The sequence below is a fragment of the Epinephelus fuscoguttatus genome, linkage group LG3 (genome assembly GCF_011397635.1).
Source record: "Epinephelus fuscoguttatus linkage group LG3, E.fuscoguttatus.final_Chr_v1".
Classification (NCBI taxonomy): domain Eukaryota; kingdom Metazoa; phylum Chordata; class Actinopteri; order Perciformes; family Serranidae; genus Epinephelus; species Epinephelus fuscoguttatus.
The window spans coordinates 30,433,829-30,452,060 of NC_064754.1; the positions used below are offsets into that span (position 1 = coordinate 30,433,829).

General features: G+C 43.2%; 1 protein-coding gene across 1 annotated transcript in view; it reads right to left on the reverse strand.

Moving 5' to 3' along the window:
- pkd1a (polycystic kidney disease 1a) overlaps window positions 1-18,232 on the reverse strand; it is a 92,166-nt gene that overhangs the window by 30,081 nt on the left and 43,853 nt on the right. The window contains exons 13-25 of the mRNA XM_049572407.1: window positions 17,727-17,989; window positions 17,206-17,586; window positions 16,553-17,035; window positions 16,251-16,382; window positions 14,561-14,736; window positions 13,675-13,805; window positions 10,304-12,927; window positions 7,029-7,226; window positions 6,630-6,929; window positions 6,050-6,495; window positions 4,932-5,082; window positions 2,250-2,402; window positions 1,391-1,531 (exon numbers count right to left, since the gene is read on the reverse strand). Of these exons, the coding sequence (XP_049428364.1) occupies window positions 1,391-1,531; window positions 2,250-2,402; window positions 4,932-5,082; window positions 6,050-6,495; window positions 6,630-6,929; window positions 7,029-7,226; window positions 10,304-12,927; window positions 13,675-13,805; window positions 14,561-14,736; window positions 16,251-16,382; window positions 16,553-17,035; window positions 17,206-17,586; window positions 17,727-17,989 (5,579 nt within the window). The remainder of the gene's footprint in view (window positions 1-1,390; window positions 1,532-2,249; window positions 2,403-4,931; window positions 5,083-6,049; window positions 6,496-6,629; window positions 6,930-7,028; window positions 7,227-10,303; window positions 12,928-13,674; window positions 13,806-14,560; window positions 14,737-16,250; window positions 16,383-16,552; window positions 17,036-17,205; window positions 17,587-17,726; window positions 17,990-18,232) is intronic.

Genomic DNA, 18,232 nt, shown 5'->3' on the forward strand with positions numbered 1-18,232 from the left:
GCTGTAACTGTCCTGGAGGGAGCAATGCTTTTAGTGTGTTTTTTTTTCAGGTAGCACTTTATGAAAAAGGGCCAATTAGGTTGAGGTTGAGAGGCACACGATGAGACATCACACCAGTGTTGGGGGCAGTAACACATCACTGTGATCACATCACACACGTCTGTAGCCTGGTCAGTATTGTGCGGGCTCTGTGGAGGAACACGTTGTCTGACAAACGATACAAAAGACTCTTCTTGAGGACGTATAACCACTGCTTCACTGATAAACACGTCAAATACTCTGAAGTTGTCTAATAATAAATAATAATGCATTTTATTTATAGGACACCTTTCAAAACACCCAAGGCCACCTTACAGAGAATAAAATAACATACATGCTGAAAAGCCATGGTTTGGTGAATGAGCTTCTCAGTTGAGTTTGCTTGGACTATTAAATGCAGTTCATAACATGTTCTTTTCTCCTTTAAGTCTGTCATGTAATTCTATTAGGAAGGCCAGTCGCTTATATATTATTTATTGATTTAGTTTTATCTTGAGGAGGGACAGGGATTTATGTTCATATGTGGGGATATGTAAAAATTTAAAATCATAGCATTACATGGTATTAAGGTGGCAATTTGTCTCAGTTGATGTAACTAATGTAACTAATTAATTAATCACTTTTTTTTTTAAAGTAACGAGGAATGTGTACTACATTACTTTTTTTGAATGACCCCAACCCTGCACTTGACAGCTTTAAAGGATGTGTTCAACACTTTTGTTTTGAAAAGTGCTTTGTAAAAAATGTCTCTTGATTTTGCAATACTTGCTTATTGTTAATTTAATATTCTCTTAAAATGTTTATGTAAAGCACCAATACTCCAAAGCAAATTTTCTTGTTTGTGAAAACCTACCTGGCAACAGACCTGACTCTGATGTATTTAAGAGAACTACATGTAGTGAGACAATGGAAAAGGTACCAAATTCAAAATGACCACTAGTATGGAATTTGAAGTAGTGTAATTATAAAATAGTGACCGAGGTTACAGTACAGCTGAGCGCAGTCAGCTGGTATGTGCAATTTGAGGTCCGGTGACTCAACAAGTGTTTTGTCTTTCAAATTGTTTCCCTGTGTTAGTAAGGACCAAACATATTCTCTCTGGCTCCAGTCATACGATGACCTCATTCTCACACCCACACACTGCTGCCTGCATCACAAATCCCAGGGAAAGTCTGAATAAAGACGAGAGGTGGAGCAGGAGGAGGAGGAGAAGGATCTGGAAACGTTGATTTCACTGTCGCTTCTGTGGTGCAGTGACCTCTTTTTGGTGTTAGAATTTGAGATGCGAAGTGTGCGCTTGTGCCTCTATGTGTGCCTCTATGTGTGTGTGTGTGTGTGTGTGTGTGTTTACCCCACGGTGAAAGCCCTGGCAGTTGGTGCAGGTTCCTCTGAGGTAGACATATGAGTTCTGGCTGACCTCGTAGATGGACTGGGCCTTACAGGAGACGCACTCCAGATACACCATGGGAATATGGCCACTCTGTACAAGCACCTGTCACACACAAACACATAAATGCTGTCAAATGTAAGCACTTCAGACATTGGATAGGGTGCATCTCTCTCTCTCTCTCTCTCTCTCTCTCTCTCTCTCTCTCTCTCTCTCTCTCTCTCTCTATCTATCTATCTGTCTACATATAAATAGGCATGACCAAATAGGAGCCAAAAATACTGAACTTTCTTGCTGTGACTCACCCTACACTGATACTCAACAGCCAAAGCAAACACAACCACTGCTTAAACTACATCTTCCTCTGAACACACGAACACCTCCTGATTGCTATGTGGCACAAATTACAGAGACAGACCGTGCCCTGAGCTCCTGCTAGTAGTCAAGGGCAGAGTCAGAGTGAGCAAAAGGTTGATGACAAATCACCTCTAACGCGCTCAACATGTTAATGTTATAGTGAGAAAAGACAGAGGAGGCACATAGCTCTGTCTAACAGGATGTGACAGGGTCATTTTGAGAGAACACTTAACGCTGCTGCAATATGGGCCCCCAATTGTACTGACAAAGTTCTGACTTAATTATAGTAATTATTTTAAGGTTTGTATATTAGAGTTAAACTGATAAAACAGCCAAGGCCAATAACTACCAAGAAACGTCAGAAGGAAAAAGACCTCAGATTAATCTTGTGATACGCTGTAGAGAACCTGACCACCAACTTAAAGCATGCATGTGTTCAGCTGTGTAGAAGAATGCGTGCACTTACAGTCTGCGTGGTGGACTCTGGTGGCATGCCGTCTTTGCTGATGGTCAGTTTGAAAGTGTAGTTGACGCCGGCCTCCAGCTCGGAGCCGGAGATCCCCAGCACCGGATCGCTGGTGCCCAGGCCGAAGTTCAGAGTGGAGCAGTGCTCTGCGCCCTGTAAGCGACATTGTGCAAAGTTGCTTTACAATCATCTCTTAACTGGATAACCTAAAAAATCTATAAGAAAAGTGAGGTTATTTCACAGCTGCAGCCAAGATCTAACACTACAGAGGAGATCAAATTGCCCCACAACTCATGAACTGACTCATAGAATTGATTTTTAAGTCCTCTTGTTTATAAAGCCCTACACAACCTAGCGCCTTCATACGTTTGTAATTACTCCCATTTTATGTTCCCACAAGAGCAGCACCCAGACAAAATATTACGTGAGGCTGCAAACTATGATTCTAATCTGACTTTTAATTTGGGCTAATGGTACCTTCTCTGATTTTTAAGTGAAGTAAGTCAATACGAAAAAGTCAATCAACAACCCCTCTGTTCGTTCACCATAATACCATTGCTACTAATTTCATTCTTAAAAAATACTTCACCCAAAAAATGACCATTTGTGTATCACTTTGGCTACTTGCCCTGTGTAATATTAAAGTCATGAAGAAAGCTTTGTTTTTCTTGCATGCCTCCATAGTGAATGAGGAACTGGAGAATAAGGGAGGCTGACATTTAACAATGGCAACAGTCTCACACATGGACGAGTAGTACAACTGGGCAAGTGTGTGGGCTTGAATCCTGCTCGATCATCCCAATGAAATCCTGCCTACCAGCTAATTAATTGGCCAGGAAGTGCTCCTATTTGTCCGTGTTCAAGCAGAAGTGTATTAAATAGTAAGGTTTTAGGGAAAATGCATTTGTTTGGGAAGAACCGAGCATACGACTGGATAAATAAGACTTGGATTTTACTACACGAGTTATGTGAGAGTTTGTAAAATTATGTTTTGATATAGTTTTGTTGCCCTTTTACTCCAATTCATCAAGTATTTTCTCCATTTTTGGATTTTTTGTTCATCGAAGTTTTCCTAAGGGTGACACAGGAGGAGTACCTCATACACAAAGTATCATTACGGGTGCAAAGTATTCCTTTTAAATCTTGTTTGTAATGAAAGAGGGTGGTCATCAACTAAAAACTGTTACAAACACTGTGCTATTGTATTTCAAAGAACAGAAATAAGTCAACATCGCTAAAGAGTGAATGATTCCCCCCCCCTCTGATTTTTACACCAGCTCTGTCTTCTCCTACGATTGTAATTGTATCCAAGGTCAGGACAGTGAAGAACATTTCATCATCTGTGTTTCTGTCGATTCTTTTTCCCTGTCGTTTCAGCTTTGAGTCCTTCAGAGCATGAAACTCTTTCACTCTTTTGGGTCAGACCAAGTGTCCTTCTCTTTCTTTATCAGCTGCAGCTACACAGCTGTGAGTGAGTGTGTTATGTGCGCATGTTGTTTATGTGTACTGTAATTGTCAGGGTGGGGAGCAAAGCACCAGCTGTGGTATGCTGAATTTATCTCTCAACAGTTACATAACCCTTTAAGTGCCTGCTTAGATGTATACACACACACACACACACACACACGCTCATGCTGGACACACCCAGCCCATTGGGTCTTATATTGTGGTCTTTTGCTACACAGGCAGAATGTGTTCCCACCCAGCCAAGGAAGGAGTGTGAAAAACACTAAATGAATTTACACTCACGGTCTCTTACACTTACACACACACACACACACACACACACACACACACACACACACACACACACACACACACACACACACTGAACTGAGTTCTCGTCTTCACATTGATGCTGCCAAGCCTCTCTGATGGCAGCTACAGTACAGTGCTCAGGACCAGATGACCATTACGTAATTATTCCACCGTCCCCTTGCAGGATCAAGTCTGTCTTTCAAACTCTGTCTTATGAATTCACCATTTAGGAAAGGCCAATAAAATCTTTGAGAGTGTGGTTTGGTTTAACAATTCAAGGCTATTTTATTTCCATTAGGCCCAAGCCAAATATTGAAAATACAGCATAAGAGTGAGAGCGAGAACTCTACTGAGTGTTGGTGTACTTTATATAACTTACTAATAAACAACAGCTCTAATTAAAAATGTTTGTAACTTTCTCTTCCCAAATTGTCTTGAGGGAAGGTATCAAGTATTTTTAAGTCAAAAGGCTCTAGTCCAAGTCATGGGTGACTGATGTTAAAGTCCAAGTCTAGTTCCAAGTCTTTTTTGATTTTGTCAAGTTGAGTTTAACATTGTCAAATTTGTGACTTAAATCTGACTCGAGCCTGAGTCACGTGACTTGAGTTCACACCTCTGTATTTACAAAAATGCTGCCTGAGTAACATTTTGCTATTTTTGCCTCTTGGTCTTGATTGTTCAAAAATTGAGCATATTCATTTTTTTCATTTCTTGTACAGCTTTGCTGCTTTTCACTATGTGTTACAAAATTTAGATATTACATTTGTATATCAAGGTGTGGCTCAAATATCTGTGGTGAGGGCTTGAATACATTAAAAATGTTGCAAAGTCTTGAAGTCATTGCTGGTGTGACCAACAGAAAACTGCCAATTTAACCAGCAGACATTATGTGTGAAAGTGATTTTTTTTAATGCCAGCCCTTACCTTCGAAGTGTTTTGACACTCCCAGTAGTAGTGGAGCAGTGACTGGCTGTCTGGGTCCATGTTGGGGTCGTAGGACTGCTCCGCATTGAGCTGCAGGTCCTGAGTCCTCGACCATACCCTGTAGGTGCCTCCTTCTATGATGGGCATCAGCCTGACAAGAAAAAAAGGTTAACATTAACATGAAAATTCAAATTCAAGTTCTTAACCTTGGCTGATGATTGAGTTTCTGGGCTACAGATCAAATCAGTTAAGATGGAATTCCACTTCTGTGAGGATTAATGGTCTTTGCAGACCTACGCAGAGCAGGGTGCACACCTCCTGACTGGCTGATCTAACTTCCTGTTGGAAAACGTTTTCCATTTTTCCTTTGCCATCTTGTCATTGTACAGTCCATTTATCAGTTATAAATCCATATTCTTTCAGGTTTATTTCATGTCTGTATTGATTTGTTTAGGTCGTCCGGGTAAATTATATCTTAGTTCCTGATATCCTCTACGTTTTCTTACATTATGCTGAATGGACACTGCTTTCTCCAGGAGGCAGGAGCTGTTTGTTTAAAGTGACAGCAACTGCCAAATAAAAAGGACACTCACAAAATGACCATTTGTATATCAATTACTTGCTGCATGTTACATTGGATTTGTAAAGAAAATGGAGAATCCAAAAAAGGAAAACATTCTTCATAAATTGAAGTAAACTCTGGCCATACTGAACAGCAGCAAAACTATCAAAACATCTCTTTAAATACTCTCAAACAACTCGTGTAGTATAATCCCTGTCTCATTTATTCAGTCATATGTGCAGCACTTCCTGAACACATGCACACAGACCCCTTTTACTCCAAATCAGGAAGAATGTTTGCCTTTTTTGGATTCTTTGTTCAGCATGGAGGCATGAAAAAGTTTTACTCACAAATTTAACAGAATACTGGGTATGCACTTGATATGCAAATGGTTATTAAAGTATATAAAGTTTTTGGGTGGATAATTGTGTTGTTTTCATACTGCATCAAACTGTGAATCACTTGCAGAGTAAATTAAGAAATTAGGAACAATAAATAAAGGGTGTGGGTGTACTCCACAGAGAGACAGAGAGTCAAAATTTGTTTCTCCACTGACCTGGTAGCCATGACACTGAGGTGCAGACAGGCAGCCTTCCTGAGCGGCACGCCTTCATAGGACAGAGAAAACACCAGGGTGTAGTTCCCCGCTGCCAGAGTCATCTTAGGCAACGACAGCTGCAGCCGCCGCACATCCACCTCCATCGGCAGGCGAACTACTGGGACAAGCACAGACTGAGAGGGCTGATTCGCCACCCCAGAGGCAACACGGGAGTCTTTGTCATTATCACAGGAGGGTGTCGAGAGTATCTGCCAGAGATACTGAGCCCCGTAGCGTAGGCAGCCTTTCAGGTCCACACTGGCCTCCACCAGAGTGGGCTGGTAGCGCCAGATGGCGAGGCGGGGGGCTTGAACCACATGCACTTCTGGCTCCTCACACTCCAATACACTGATGTTTACCTCCACCTGGGCCAAGATCCAGCTCACTAGGTTACTGCAGTTCACCTGGGAGGGAGAAAAACATGCAGGTGAAATCAAAATACAAGAGAGCTTTCAAATACGACATCACATTTTACAGATCAACAAATAAATCATGGATCTATGGGGTACGTGGAATAGTGCAGTTCAGAGAAACTTACTTGGACCAGGTAGTGTCCTGGGTGACTGTACTCATAACCCACAGTTGTGGTGTTTGTGTGAACTTGAGTAGAGCCATCACCAAAGTCCCACAAGCACTCCACAGGATTGGATCGGGGTGTAACACTGGCCATCAGGGTCACTGTCTTATTAATGAAAGTGTCCCGAGGCGCTGCATACAGGACGGCCCCTGTCAGCAAGTTCTGCACCCGGATGTGCTTGGTGATGTTCTGAGCGTGCAGTGCGTTGAAGGCCTTCAGGTAGATTGTCAATAAACCCGGTTCTTCTGGCGTGTAGAAAACCTGGAGTTGTGTAATCCATCCAGACACCATTTAACATCTGTTTGCCATATTATGATATTCAGTTATTTATTATCATTATTCATAGTTAAGTAATCTGACCTCTTTGCCCATATGCGGCGCCTTGTGGGAGTGGTGCAGATCAAAAGTCCACAGGAAATGAACAGGTTTGCCCGTCTCGATGTTGGCTACGAACAATCTCTTCACGCCTACAGGGATTGCTGCGCTGGTTCCATCGATGGAGAGTCCACGCACTGGCTCCATCACCTCCACCTGGAGGTGTCGCCTCTTGAAACTCACCTGGATGGTCACATTGCAACGAAATATGTGCACTGCATTAGTTTGATTAAATTGTCTTGCTCACTTTGACATCAGAGTTAAAGCTGGGGTAGGTAGCTTTTTTTACATCATCATTTTACTCTGCATAATTCAAGTGGTCTGAGAGAACACCAGACTTTGGAACCTCCTCTTGGCTCAGTTTTCAGACTTAAGAAAATCCCCATCATGGGAATCCATGGCCTATCATAGGCCATTTCAGAGAGTGGGTGCTCCTATTGACTGTTCTACAAATGCAGATGCACATCAACGTCCCTTCAGAAGGTGAAAGTCTGAATAAATGGCAGAAAATCCTGCAGAGAAAGTTACTATTTCAGCATTGGCAAACACTGCCTTCACTGCAAAGCAACCCAAAAAAAGCAAGACAGACTTATCATAAAGAGAGTCTATAAAGGAGAGTCTCAATAAACACAACATGTCAATATCAGTGAAGCGTTTCAGAGATGGAGAGAAAATGTTGCCAACAGTTTAGCCTTCTGCTAACAGGAGCCAAAGGGTCATGACTGCAGCTAATTCAAATTCATATTTATGTACAGAGCTAGAATCTTGAATCATAGTGTGGGCTTTACAGGCACAAATGTTTGAATAGAAAACTGGACAGTAATTGTCAGAGAACTGAAGCTAACAGCATTGGGATCACAGTCACAATCAGAAGGACTGAATGAATGACTAGAAGGCTACTCCTACAGGTTACAGTATGATGCGTGGGCACATGCCTGTGCTTGTCTGGTGGGAGGGGCTTAGGATAGAGGGGGAAGAGCTGTCTTTCTAGTAAACTGCCTACCCCAGCTTTAATGCCAAAAGCAGAAATGTAGTGGTAATTAAATCTTAACTTTATTTCTATTTCTGTTTAAAGCATTCTGCATATCAACTTTCAGGGATGTCCCGATCCGATATTCGGATCGGTATCGGCCGCCGATATTAGCAAAAAACATGCATCGGCATCGGACTGCATGAAAAAAATGCCGATCCAAGAACGCCGATACAGTTTTTCACGGAGACCGATCCAGGTTTTCCGGCCAGCCCAGCACTCCGCGATTCAAGCAGTCCATTCCAGTGATCCGCTCCAGCTCTTACTATCAATCCACCAGGCCAGCAGATACACATGGAGGGTAGTAAGAGTAGCGACATTTTTTCTGGGCATTTTAGCCTTTAATTGACAGGACAGGCGAGTGTGAAGGGGGGAGAGAGAGGGAGGGAGTGAAATGCAGCAAAGTGCCACAAACTGGACTCAAACCCAGGCCGCTGCGGCAACAGCCTTGTACATGGGGCGCCTGCTCTATCACTAAGCCACCGACGCCCCAAGGTTTTTTGAGAGATTTTTATTTGGTTTACACTCTTACTGTTTATGTAAAGAGCACTGATGGCATTGTTTTAGGCACAATTAGTGAAAGTGGAGCCATGGATGGACTATTGCTTGTTTAAACAGTTGTACAATATTGTGTGTGGTTTTTTGTTCCCTCTGTTGGTCCCAGCAAACAGCAGCACCAGGCTTGCATTGACACTACTAAAATAACTGAAAAGGAAAGGCTGCATTGTTTGTTAAATGTCAACAATGTCTCGTGGTGTTAATCTTTTTTTATTTATTAGGGGGGCAAAGCACAAGTGTGTGGAGTCTTGCTGCTATTTTAATTTCAATATTAGACATTTTAAAGATTCATTGTGTTGATTTATTTTCTATTTATTAAGGGGCCAAAGCAGCCAAAGCAAACCAGCTATATATTTTTTTTAATTTAATGTTCAAGTTTAAAGTTTATTTATTTAACCCTGTTAACAATAAACAGGTCAGTTTCTCATACCAACTGTTGTGGATCATTCTAACTAACCCGATTAAGTAATTGTTCTTGTTAGAGTAATATTGCTTGATCAAACCTTTTCTAACATGACTTACAACAAAATAAGTGAATATGTATAATACGCGCTTGGATCGGATCGGTACTGGTATCGGCCAAAACTCAAGGCTGTAATATCGGTATCGGATCATAAGTGGAAAAAACTGGATCGGGACATCCCTATCAACTTTAAGTGACATTTTGCTCAAAGCAGTGAGGTCAAATATCCTGGCCACCACGTTACACATAACTTAATGGATGATAATAAACATATAAACAACATGCTCAATTATATGCTTGTGCAACATGTATGTTTACATTTGCTCTGCTCATGTCAAGGTCTCTCTGTAAAGAGCAGTATGCAGAGAATTGAAGACACTCCCAGTGATGCCATAAGGTTGCTACCACATGTGCTATTTTTATTGTCACTGAGATAGCCAGCACAGAAGTGTAAAAACATCCAGATTCTGAGCAAATGAATGACGCAAAGGAGTTTATTTTATGTGGTAATTTTGTGTGTGATGTAGGGATGCACCAATTTATCAGCTGCACATTGGTATCAGACAATATTAGCTTTGTTGACCATCAGTCTATCTGCACATAATATGACATTCACTGATGGCAGTGACCACTTTTTGTTGTTGTGTCACATCAGTTTTTTGCAGGCTAAAAAGCAGAACTCGAAACTAAGCGCATGCCGTTGTCCTCGGAACAATAGACAACCTGTTTAGGACAAACAGAAATCTTCCCATGGACAGGATGAAAGGATGCCGTAGACTCACTACCAACTATCAGGGGGCGCACCATATTGTTCCCTGATAATACGACATTGTAAACAGGAGAGGTAGCGAACATTAGCTGTTAGCAGCTAGTCTCGCCACCAGACAATCAGAGATCTCCGCCTTCTGATATGCGTCTAAAGACTGACTTGTGAGTCTAGTTAGCAGCCAGTGGTCGTAACTAGCAGTTCATGAAGGTTGCACTGAGTTAAATTATGCTGCATTCAAGCTCTATTCAGTAAAAATGAATATTGGGCGAAAGAAAATTATAAAATTTTCATAATGTGTTAAGCAGCAAGAAACTCGAATAAACAACAGCAAAAACAAAATAATGAAAAACAACAAAAAAACATCAGTATCGGCCCAGAACTTCTGTCTCTCACAAATTATCTTATTGTATCTTAATTATCTTATCTTAATTTGACTTTACCTGGTTGTGAGCAGTGAGATTCACCATGTACGTATCCACCCTGCTGAATGTGTGGACGTAGGTATGGTTGAGTTCAGGTATGACAGTGGCATCTCCACTGATGCTGAGTATGAGGTGAACGTCTGAGCCCGCTGCCATAGTTATGGTGAACTCCACCTTCTCGCCGACTGCTGCAATCTTCTGACTTGCCCTCAGTTCTAAACCCTGAATCTTGTCCTGAACAAAGAACTCTCTGGAAAACACTTGACCGCTGATGTCATTGGTCGCATTCAGAGTAACGACGGCTGTTTTCGGCTCCTGGAAAATCAAAGAAGTTTTCCTTCCTGTTTCTGTTCTTCCTTTAAACAGCCACGTCCACGTCACATTGGTCCCTCTCAATGCCTCCCCCTGGAGTGAGACAACGACGCCTGTTGCTACGTAACCCTGCTCTGTTACATTGGTAGCTGTGAAATTTAGCCCAGAAATGACTTCCTGGACACTGACAATCTCTGAAACAACCTCTGAGCTAACTTGATTGAAAACCTCCACAGTAACCAGCTTTAGGCCAGGACTGATGAAGGTGTGAGTCTTCCAGGGCTCTGTCCACGGCAGAACATCCTCATTCACAGACCAGCGGTACTGCAGGTTCGTACCTTCAGCACTTAATACTGTCAGGTTAGTTGAAGCATTGACTGCAACTGGGTTGTTGCTGATCTGCAGGTACACCCCTCCAGCTGGTTCCAGGAAGAGGATGGTTTTATTGACAGACAGCTGGCCTAGGAGGTTGGCTGCCCGGAGAGAGATGTCACATGGGCCTGGAATGGAATAATTCACTGGCACCGTCTTCCCACTCATGTTGTAGCTTGAGCTGAGGTTGTCTGGCTCTTTGATAAGGTTCCATGTGAACGTCATGTTTGTTCCTTCCTTTAATCCTGCATGAAGGTGGAGAACACGGTTCGTAGCAAAGCAGCAACTGTCCAATGCTGTGCCTTCACCTCCTCCGATAACCTCCTCTGTTAAAATCTGCAGCCCCTCCAGCTCTCGCTGGACATACAGGAAAATACTAGCTTGTGCCGTCCCCACGTCGTTCTCTGCTGTCACAATGATGTTAAAAGTGCCGACTGAGCGGAAGGTGTAAAACATGGTGTTGGTCCTTGGAATTGGAGTGCAGCGGTCACACAAGATCCAAGAGTACCGGACATCATCTCCCTCGTCCATATGGGCCTCAAAGTGGACCGAGGCATTGAGGGGGACATTTACCAAGCTGGCATTGACGGTCAGTCCACTGATTGGTGCAAGCACAGCGACAGGTAAAGAGGTGAGATTCCTGCTAACTGTGTTGGCTGCTGTCAGTGTGATATTGTAGTTTCCAGAAGTGTTGTAGGTGTGGAGGATATTCTGGCCAGTAAGCACATTTCCATCTCCAAAGTTCCAGATGTAAGTGGCATCGGAAGCCGTGGAAGATGTTGTGAAAGTGTACGGTGCTCTGAGGGTCAGGTTGTTGTATTTAGTGCCATTATGTTGAATAACAATCGGACCTACTGGCATAAAAACCTCAATCGCAACACTGGTGTTGCTGGTGGAGATGTTATTGAAGACAGTGACTGTCACATTGTAATGACCTGGGTTTTTAAATGTTGTCACGATAATCCCAGAACCACTGATGGGCACAAGGTGTTCCTCTCTACCAAAGTCCCACTGATAGCTGTAGTTAAATTGTGGCTCAGCTCTGGCCTGGAACCGGATCTCCTCCCCAACAGCGTAGTGTGATTTCTCAAGGGTGAGGCTGATGTTGGTTAAAGCTGGTTGCACACACACCAACTTGAAGAAGTTGGCCTTGGGGGCTTTGTTCACACCACTGGAAAGCAGCAGAGACAGGTGATAATTGCCGCTTATCGAGTAAGTGTGCGTCACTCTGGGGTTGCCGTGGTGTGTTTCATTGGTGCTTCCATCCCCGAAGCACCATTCATAAAGATGAGCCGATGCATTACCAGACACCCAGGCATGAAAGTTGACAGGGGTCCGCTCTTGGACACACCCGGATGGCTCCATCCTCACAACTTGAAAGACAAACACCTGCACTGGGAGGATTGTCCAGCCAGAGCTCACAGCATTCGAGGCCGTCACATTCACTGTGTAGTTGCCCTCTTTGACATATCTGTGTGACACTCGAGGTTCGGATGTTATGTTGATGGTCCCATCTCCCATGGAGAATGTCCATGTGATGTTATTGCCTGAGGCAAGCCGTGCCCATACTGTCGTAGGACTGTGCAGCTCTGTGGGAGAGGAGCTTCCAGCTGTTAAATCTTCAATCTCCTCATATACAAACATCTCGGCACAAGCCTCCATAGAGCTGATGGTGTTGTTTACCGATACACAGACATTAAAGACGCCACTCTGTGCATAGGTGTGTACCACGCGGCGACCTTGTAGCAGGGCTGAGCCATCTCCAAAGTGCCAATCATAGTGAATGCCATAGGGTGACGGCAGGGGGTGAGCCTCAAAATCAGCTGATTTGCCCTTGAGGAGGAGCTGTGGTTCTGTTTGTATGTCAACGCGTGTCAGGATGCTGTAGACGCTCATGTTGATGCTCTGGCTGATGTTCTCATATCGATTGGACACTGACACCAGCGCTGTGTATATTCCTGCACAGAAAGAGGGGAGAAAGGAGGGAAGAGGGAAAAGGGGGTAATACAAGTAACAGTGTTACATATTTAAAATACAAAATATGAATAGCTGTATTCCAGTTTACAGTTATTGTCTTAGTAGATTACTTGTTTACTAGTTTTTTTAATCTCTAACGCCATGCCCTAACTTAGGGACGAGCATCAGGTCAATTGTACTGTTTTCTATTTGAATGTCCTAACTGGTTGCGAGTGACACAGCTCAGCTTTTTGAACTGAACTTTTAACAGACACCTTGTTTCTATTTATTCCAGTCACTTGCATTAAAAGCTGTGCAATGGATAAAGACTGGCTGACTGCTGAAGAGTTCTCTGCACACCACCTCCTCATTTAACTGCAAAAACCTAAATAAGGTGTCAGCTGGCTGGAGGGAGAGCTAAAGGAAGCTGAAAGTTTCCAATTAATGACCATTGCTAATACTTGCTGTTGGCTATATTGTGTGTCGTTTCCAGTAAATTTCACAACATAAAACGTGTTTCCTGTTTAAAAAGTACAAACGTAGGAAGAGAGAAAGTATTTAGAATACGTCACTTAGTTTGTGTAATCTAATGGTATACGAAATAAGGCAGGTATTCAGTAATTGGTAGTAGAATGCTTTTTAAAAGTAACCCTCTAAACACTGGTCATTATCTAAAAAAAACCAGAAGTCAAACTGCTGCTACATTAGCTCTGTACATATTGCTGATAGGGAGAGGGGCAAGGGTTTACCTGGCTGAGAGTAAATATAGGTGACGTTGTTGCTCAGAAGGACCTGATTGGGGGAGTCTGGGAAGAGGAGGGAAGGGGCGTAGGGAGGCTTGTATTCAAATTCCCTATATCCGCCGTCACCAAAAGACCATCTGCAGCACAACAGAGACAATGTGAAACCATTAACTGAGGACCTTCAGAGAAATACATGGAGCTTAGATGAATAAATGCACTGCAAACCATTTCCATCCACACAGACACACACAAACACACAGACACACAAACACACACACACTCACAGTCACAAGCTGGAAAGTGGGACTCTTCTCTGACGAGGCAATAGAGGGTTTTTGGACGAGGAGAAGTGGAAACTCAAAACTCAGGAAGCCTCTCTGGACCGAGAATGGTGAGAGTGGAGGGAAACTAAGTGAAAGAGTGCGCCATAGTTGGGAGGGTGGGAATGTGAAAGAGGGAGGGAGAGAAAAAGAGTAAAAGAGAAAGAGTGGAAGAAAAAGGGAGAGAAAAAAAGTACAGGGGAAACAGCCGTGCAGAAGGGAAAATTCTTGTCAGCAATCTGCTCTAACCACACAGTTATAAATCCAAGGCTCTGCATGGTATGACTGCTGCAGTGCTATTATGGCGCACAGGAAGACAAAAACAGAGAAAGGAGCAAAGAGAAAAGACAGAGAGGCAGATAAAGGAAAAGAAAGAAGCAGTCAAACACAAACAGATGCTCTGTGTTTTCACTCAGCCTTAAAAATAAAGCAAAGGGGAGACAGAGAGAAAGAGGCAGCTCTACTTTGTATATTTAGTTTAAAAAATACACCACACAAGATATCTATCTATCTATCTGTCTGTCAGTCTGTCAGTCTATGACAGTGTCCATCTGTCACTCATCTGGTCATACCGGAAGGTGGCAGCCACAGACATGTCGACGAGCACAGAGGTGGTGAGAGTCTGAGTGGAGCCCTGAGGGACCACATCTGGCACACCCTTTACTGTAAGGTTGGCCATGGGCTGCAGCCGGTCCACGGTCACGTTGAAGTGCTCTGTGAGGCTGCTGACATGGTTCATGGCTGTCACCTGGAAGAGGGAGACCCAGTCAGGCGATTGAAGACAGCTGGTAGGAAGTTCAAGTCTTGTGTCACTTCTGCAGCACGTGCACTTTAATTGTGACACAACGCTATGAAACGCAAACACATGATCTGAGCTATCTAGTGCGAGGTTCCTACAGCTTGAGACAAGTAGATTTAAGCCTTTTTCCCCCATCACTTAAAATGAAATTTAACAAAAAAAGAACTGACAACAATAATTTAGTGTTAGGGACAACTTTGCCAATTTTTCGGCGAAGTTAAAAAGTTAGAGGATCTACTTCCAATATTGGAAAAAAAAACACTTTCTAGGGTGGAACACATAAAAAAATCAACATATTATCATAAAAAAAAAATCATAAAATCCTGTTTCCCATGTCTTAAAAGAATACCTCACACAGAAAATGACCATTTGTACAGCAGTTAGTCACGCCATGTTATCTAATGCCTCAAACAGATAAGTGGACATATGGATTCATGGATTGATTGGGGACCACATCTAGCAACAGCAAATCAAAACATCCATTTACAAACTCTCTCATTACTTGTGTAGTATAATCCAAGTCTTACTTATCCAGTCATATGCTCAGTATTTCTCAAACACATGCATTTTCACTTAAAAACCTTAGTATTGGCTTCTAACTTTAAAGAGAGCGCAGGTAGTATTTGGTGAAAATTAATGCAAGGATATCAAAGCCTTTTAAGACTTTTTAAGCTGAAACCATGAGTCTATTAACCAGTAAGTAAGAGAGTAAATAAATCTGCAACCACTTTGATAACCAAATAATCCTTCTTCCATTCTTAAATTATTAATTAATGAATTATAATAAATTGAAACCTGGTTGGCATATTGGACTTCAGACAGAAAAATGCAGTCTGAAGTTGCTACATTGGGCTCTGTGAAACAGTGAACATTATTTCTAAGGACATTTATAGACCAACAATTAGTTGAGGAAAATAGTCGGCAGATTATATAATCGATACTGACAAAAATTGTCTCCGGAGAAAAATAATCATGCTCAAGGAAGATCTTTAAAAAGAAATTGGTGATAATGGTGATAATATGGAAAGTTTTGTGTTTTGCACTTCAACATAATTATTAACTGAAAATTGCATTAGTGCAAAATCATATATTCAGTTTTTCTTAGAGATGCAATTAACAGAAATACAATAATATCTAAAATCTATCAAGAAATGGCAAATTTCCATGTCTTCAGGTTTCATGCTGTTTGTGAAACTGTCTCATCACTAATGTTAAACCTTCCAGTTAAAGATGACTTTCCAAACTTGAGGCACAAAATAAAAAGTTGCCTCAGTCTAACCACAACTTAAGCTGTTTACTTTGCTTACATAATGTCAGTGTTTACGGATGCCTCATTAATAACCTGAATATCAAAAACAAACCTCATATAAGTTTAATTAAAATAGTTAATATTCCAGCGTGGGATGGTAACAGACAGGACAATCTGGCAGGATGAGTCAAACAGGATGTGAACAGACACTCACTGTGAGTTTGTAGACAGCAGCATGCTGGTAGATGACGTTGAGGACAGTGTTGTAATAGGTGAAGTACGGCTTGTCATCCACTGTCCATTTAAATGTGGGACTGGTGCCTTCGAGCACTGATGCTGTGTAGCTCTAAAACACACACAAACACACATATTGAGACATGAAAAAATGTATAATTTAATTTTTATATACTTTATTAATCCTCGAAGGGAAATTCATGATGATTACAAGTACAGTGTGCATAATGTCAATATCTAATATAAATTCCTAGTACAACTACCACTGAAGTACACACTCACCACCACTGACTCCATCAGCACCCTGTGTGCAGGGTTCGGCTTCACCATAAGTCCTCTGAGCGGCTCTTCCAGGTGAACAACCACAGACAGGCTGGCCTCCGTCACATTATTACTGGCCTCTAGCTCCAGCTGCACTGGACTCCTCTGCTCCTCTGTTTGCAGGCTCAGATCCATCATCGCATACAGGCTGGGCTCTGCAACCTCAACCCCTGACCCTGAGCTTGGCCCGGGCTGACAGAGCCCTGGGTTGGAAGAGAACTCCTCCGGACAGTCAGGCTGGAAGGTCACACTGCGATTACTGCCACGCCGAGAGGCCTTTGTCAAGTAGCGAGACTGGACGCGGAGCAGTAGCTGGGTGTCATTAGGCTGCAGGTAGAGGGTGCCATTTTGGGGAGGGGGGTGGAGGATCGTCAAGCCCAGAGGAGGCACCACTCGCAATGGGCATGATGCTGAAGCTGGGTATGATGGCTCAGCTGAAGTCACCTGGAATTTATCAACAGAATTACTGATACAGGACAAAAATGAAGTAAAGACATATATATTGTTTATACTGTAAACATTTAATGGATGTTGATTTATTAACCTGTGTTGGAAAACAACATGTAAAAATATAGATATATGCTGGGATTTGACACACAGCTTTGATGTCTTACCAGGAGGCTGTAGAGTCCAGGCTGGGGAAGACCAGCAGACAGCTGAGCTCCCTGCAGCTGAGTCTGACTGTGTCCCACATAGAGCACTCTGATGGGGCAAGCTACATCCTCCAGCCAGCTTCCCTCACCATCCTCCACCAGCGCCTTCACATCAAGCTCCGGGTCAGGCAGAGGATCAGCGTCATGGTCAGCTGAGGTGTCAGTTGCCTGTCCGGTGCTGTTGATCCAGAACCACTCCGACTGGTTGAGGGCTAAGACAGGTTGTTGCCAAGGTGAGTGTGGGGAAGACTGGCAGCGGAGGAGGGAAGCGGGGCCAGCATCATGCTGCAGGGCAATGACATCGCCACGGGAAACCAGGAGGTCCTCCAGTATTTCTTGTACCTGGGAGAAACAGAGATCAGGAGGGTGTGAGTTAGGCCGTGTTCACTGAAAACAGCTTAACCAGTATGGCTCTAAACACACTCAACTTAAAGCTGCGGTCATCAAATGTTAAGTTTGAAGGCAAAATCAAGTCTTCTCACCAGTATGTGTGCAGCTGGACCTGCTGGTAGAGTGAAGACCACCTCATTCTGCAGGGTGTATCTGGGCCTCAGCGCCCCAGAGGGCAGGCGGTGAGCCTGGGTGCAGTTAGGACAGGAAGATGCCTGGCAGGGACTAGAGAGAGGAAGGCACCGGCGTTGGAAGGGACACCACTGCTCTAGTCGGGGACAAGAGGGTGGATCGTCGCTCCTGGTGTCATTGGGGACACAAACAGCCACTGGGGCACACGCTGGACCTCCACAACCTGAGACAAAAGCGTAGACTGTGTAAAAAAATGAACGTAGCTATCGTCACCTATTGGTTTGTGGACTCCCCCCCTTTTTTTAAACCTCGAATTCGGCATTTCAGACATCACCATCTTGTTTTTTTTGGAGCAAGAAGTGACCATAGGACCTTTGGATGAGAGGGTGGAGCTCTGAAGAAGAGAGGGGTGGATCTGACACACAGACTGTAGTGACAAATTGCAGACAGCCTGTCACTCAAATTG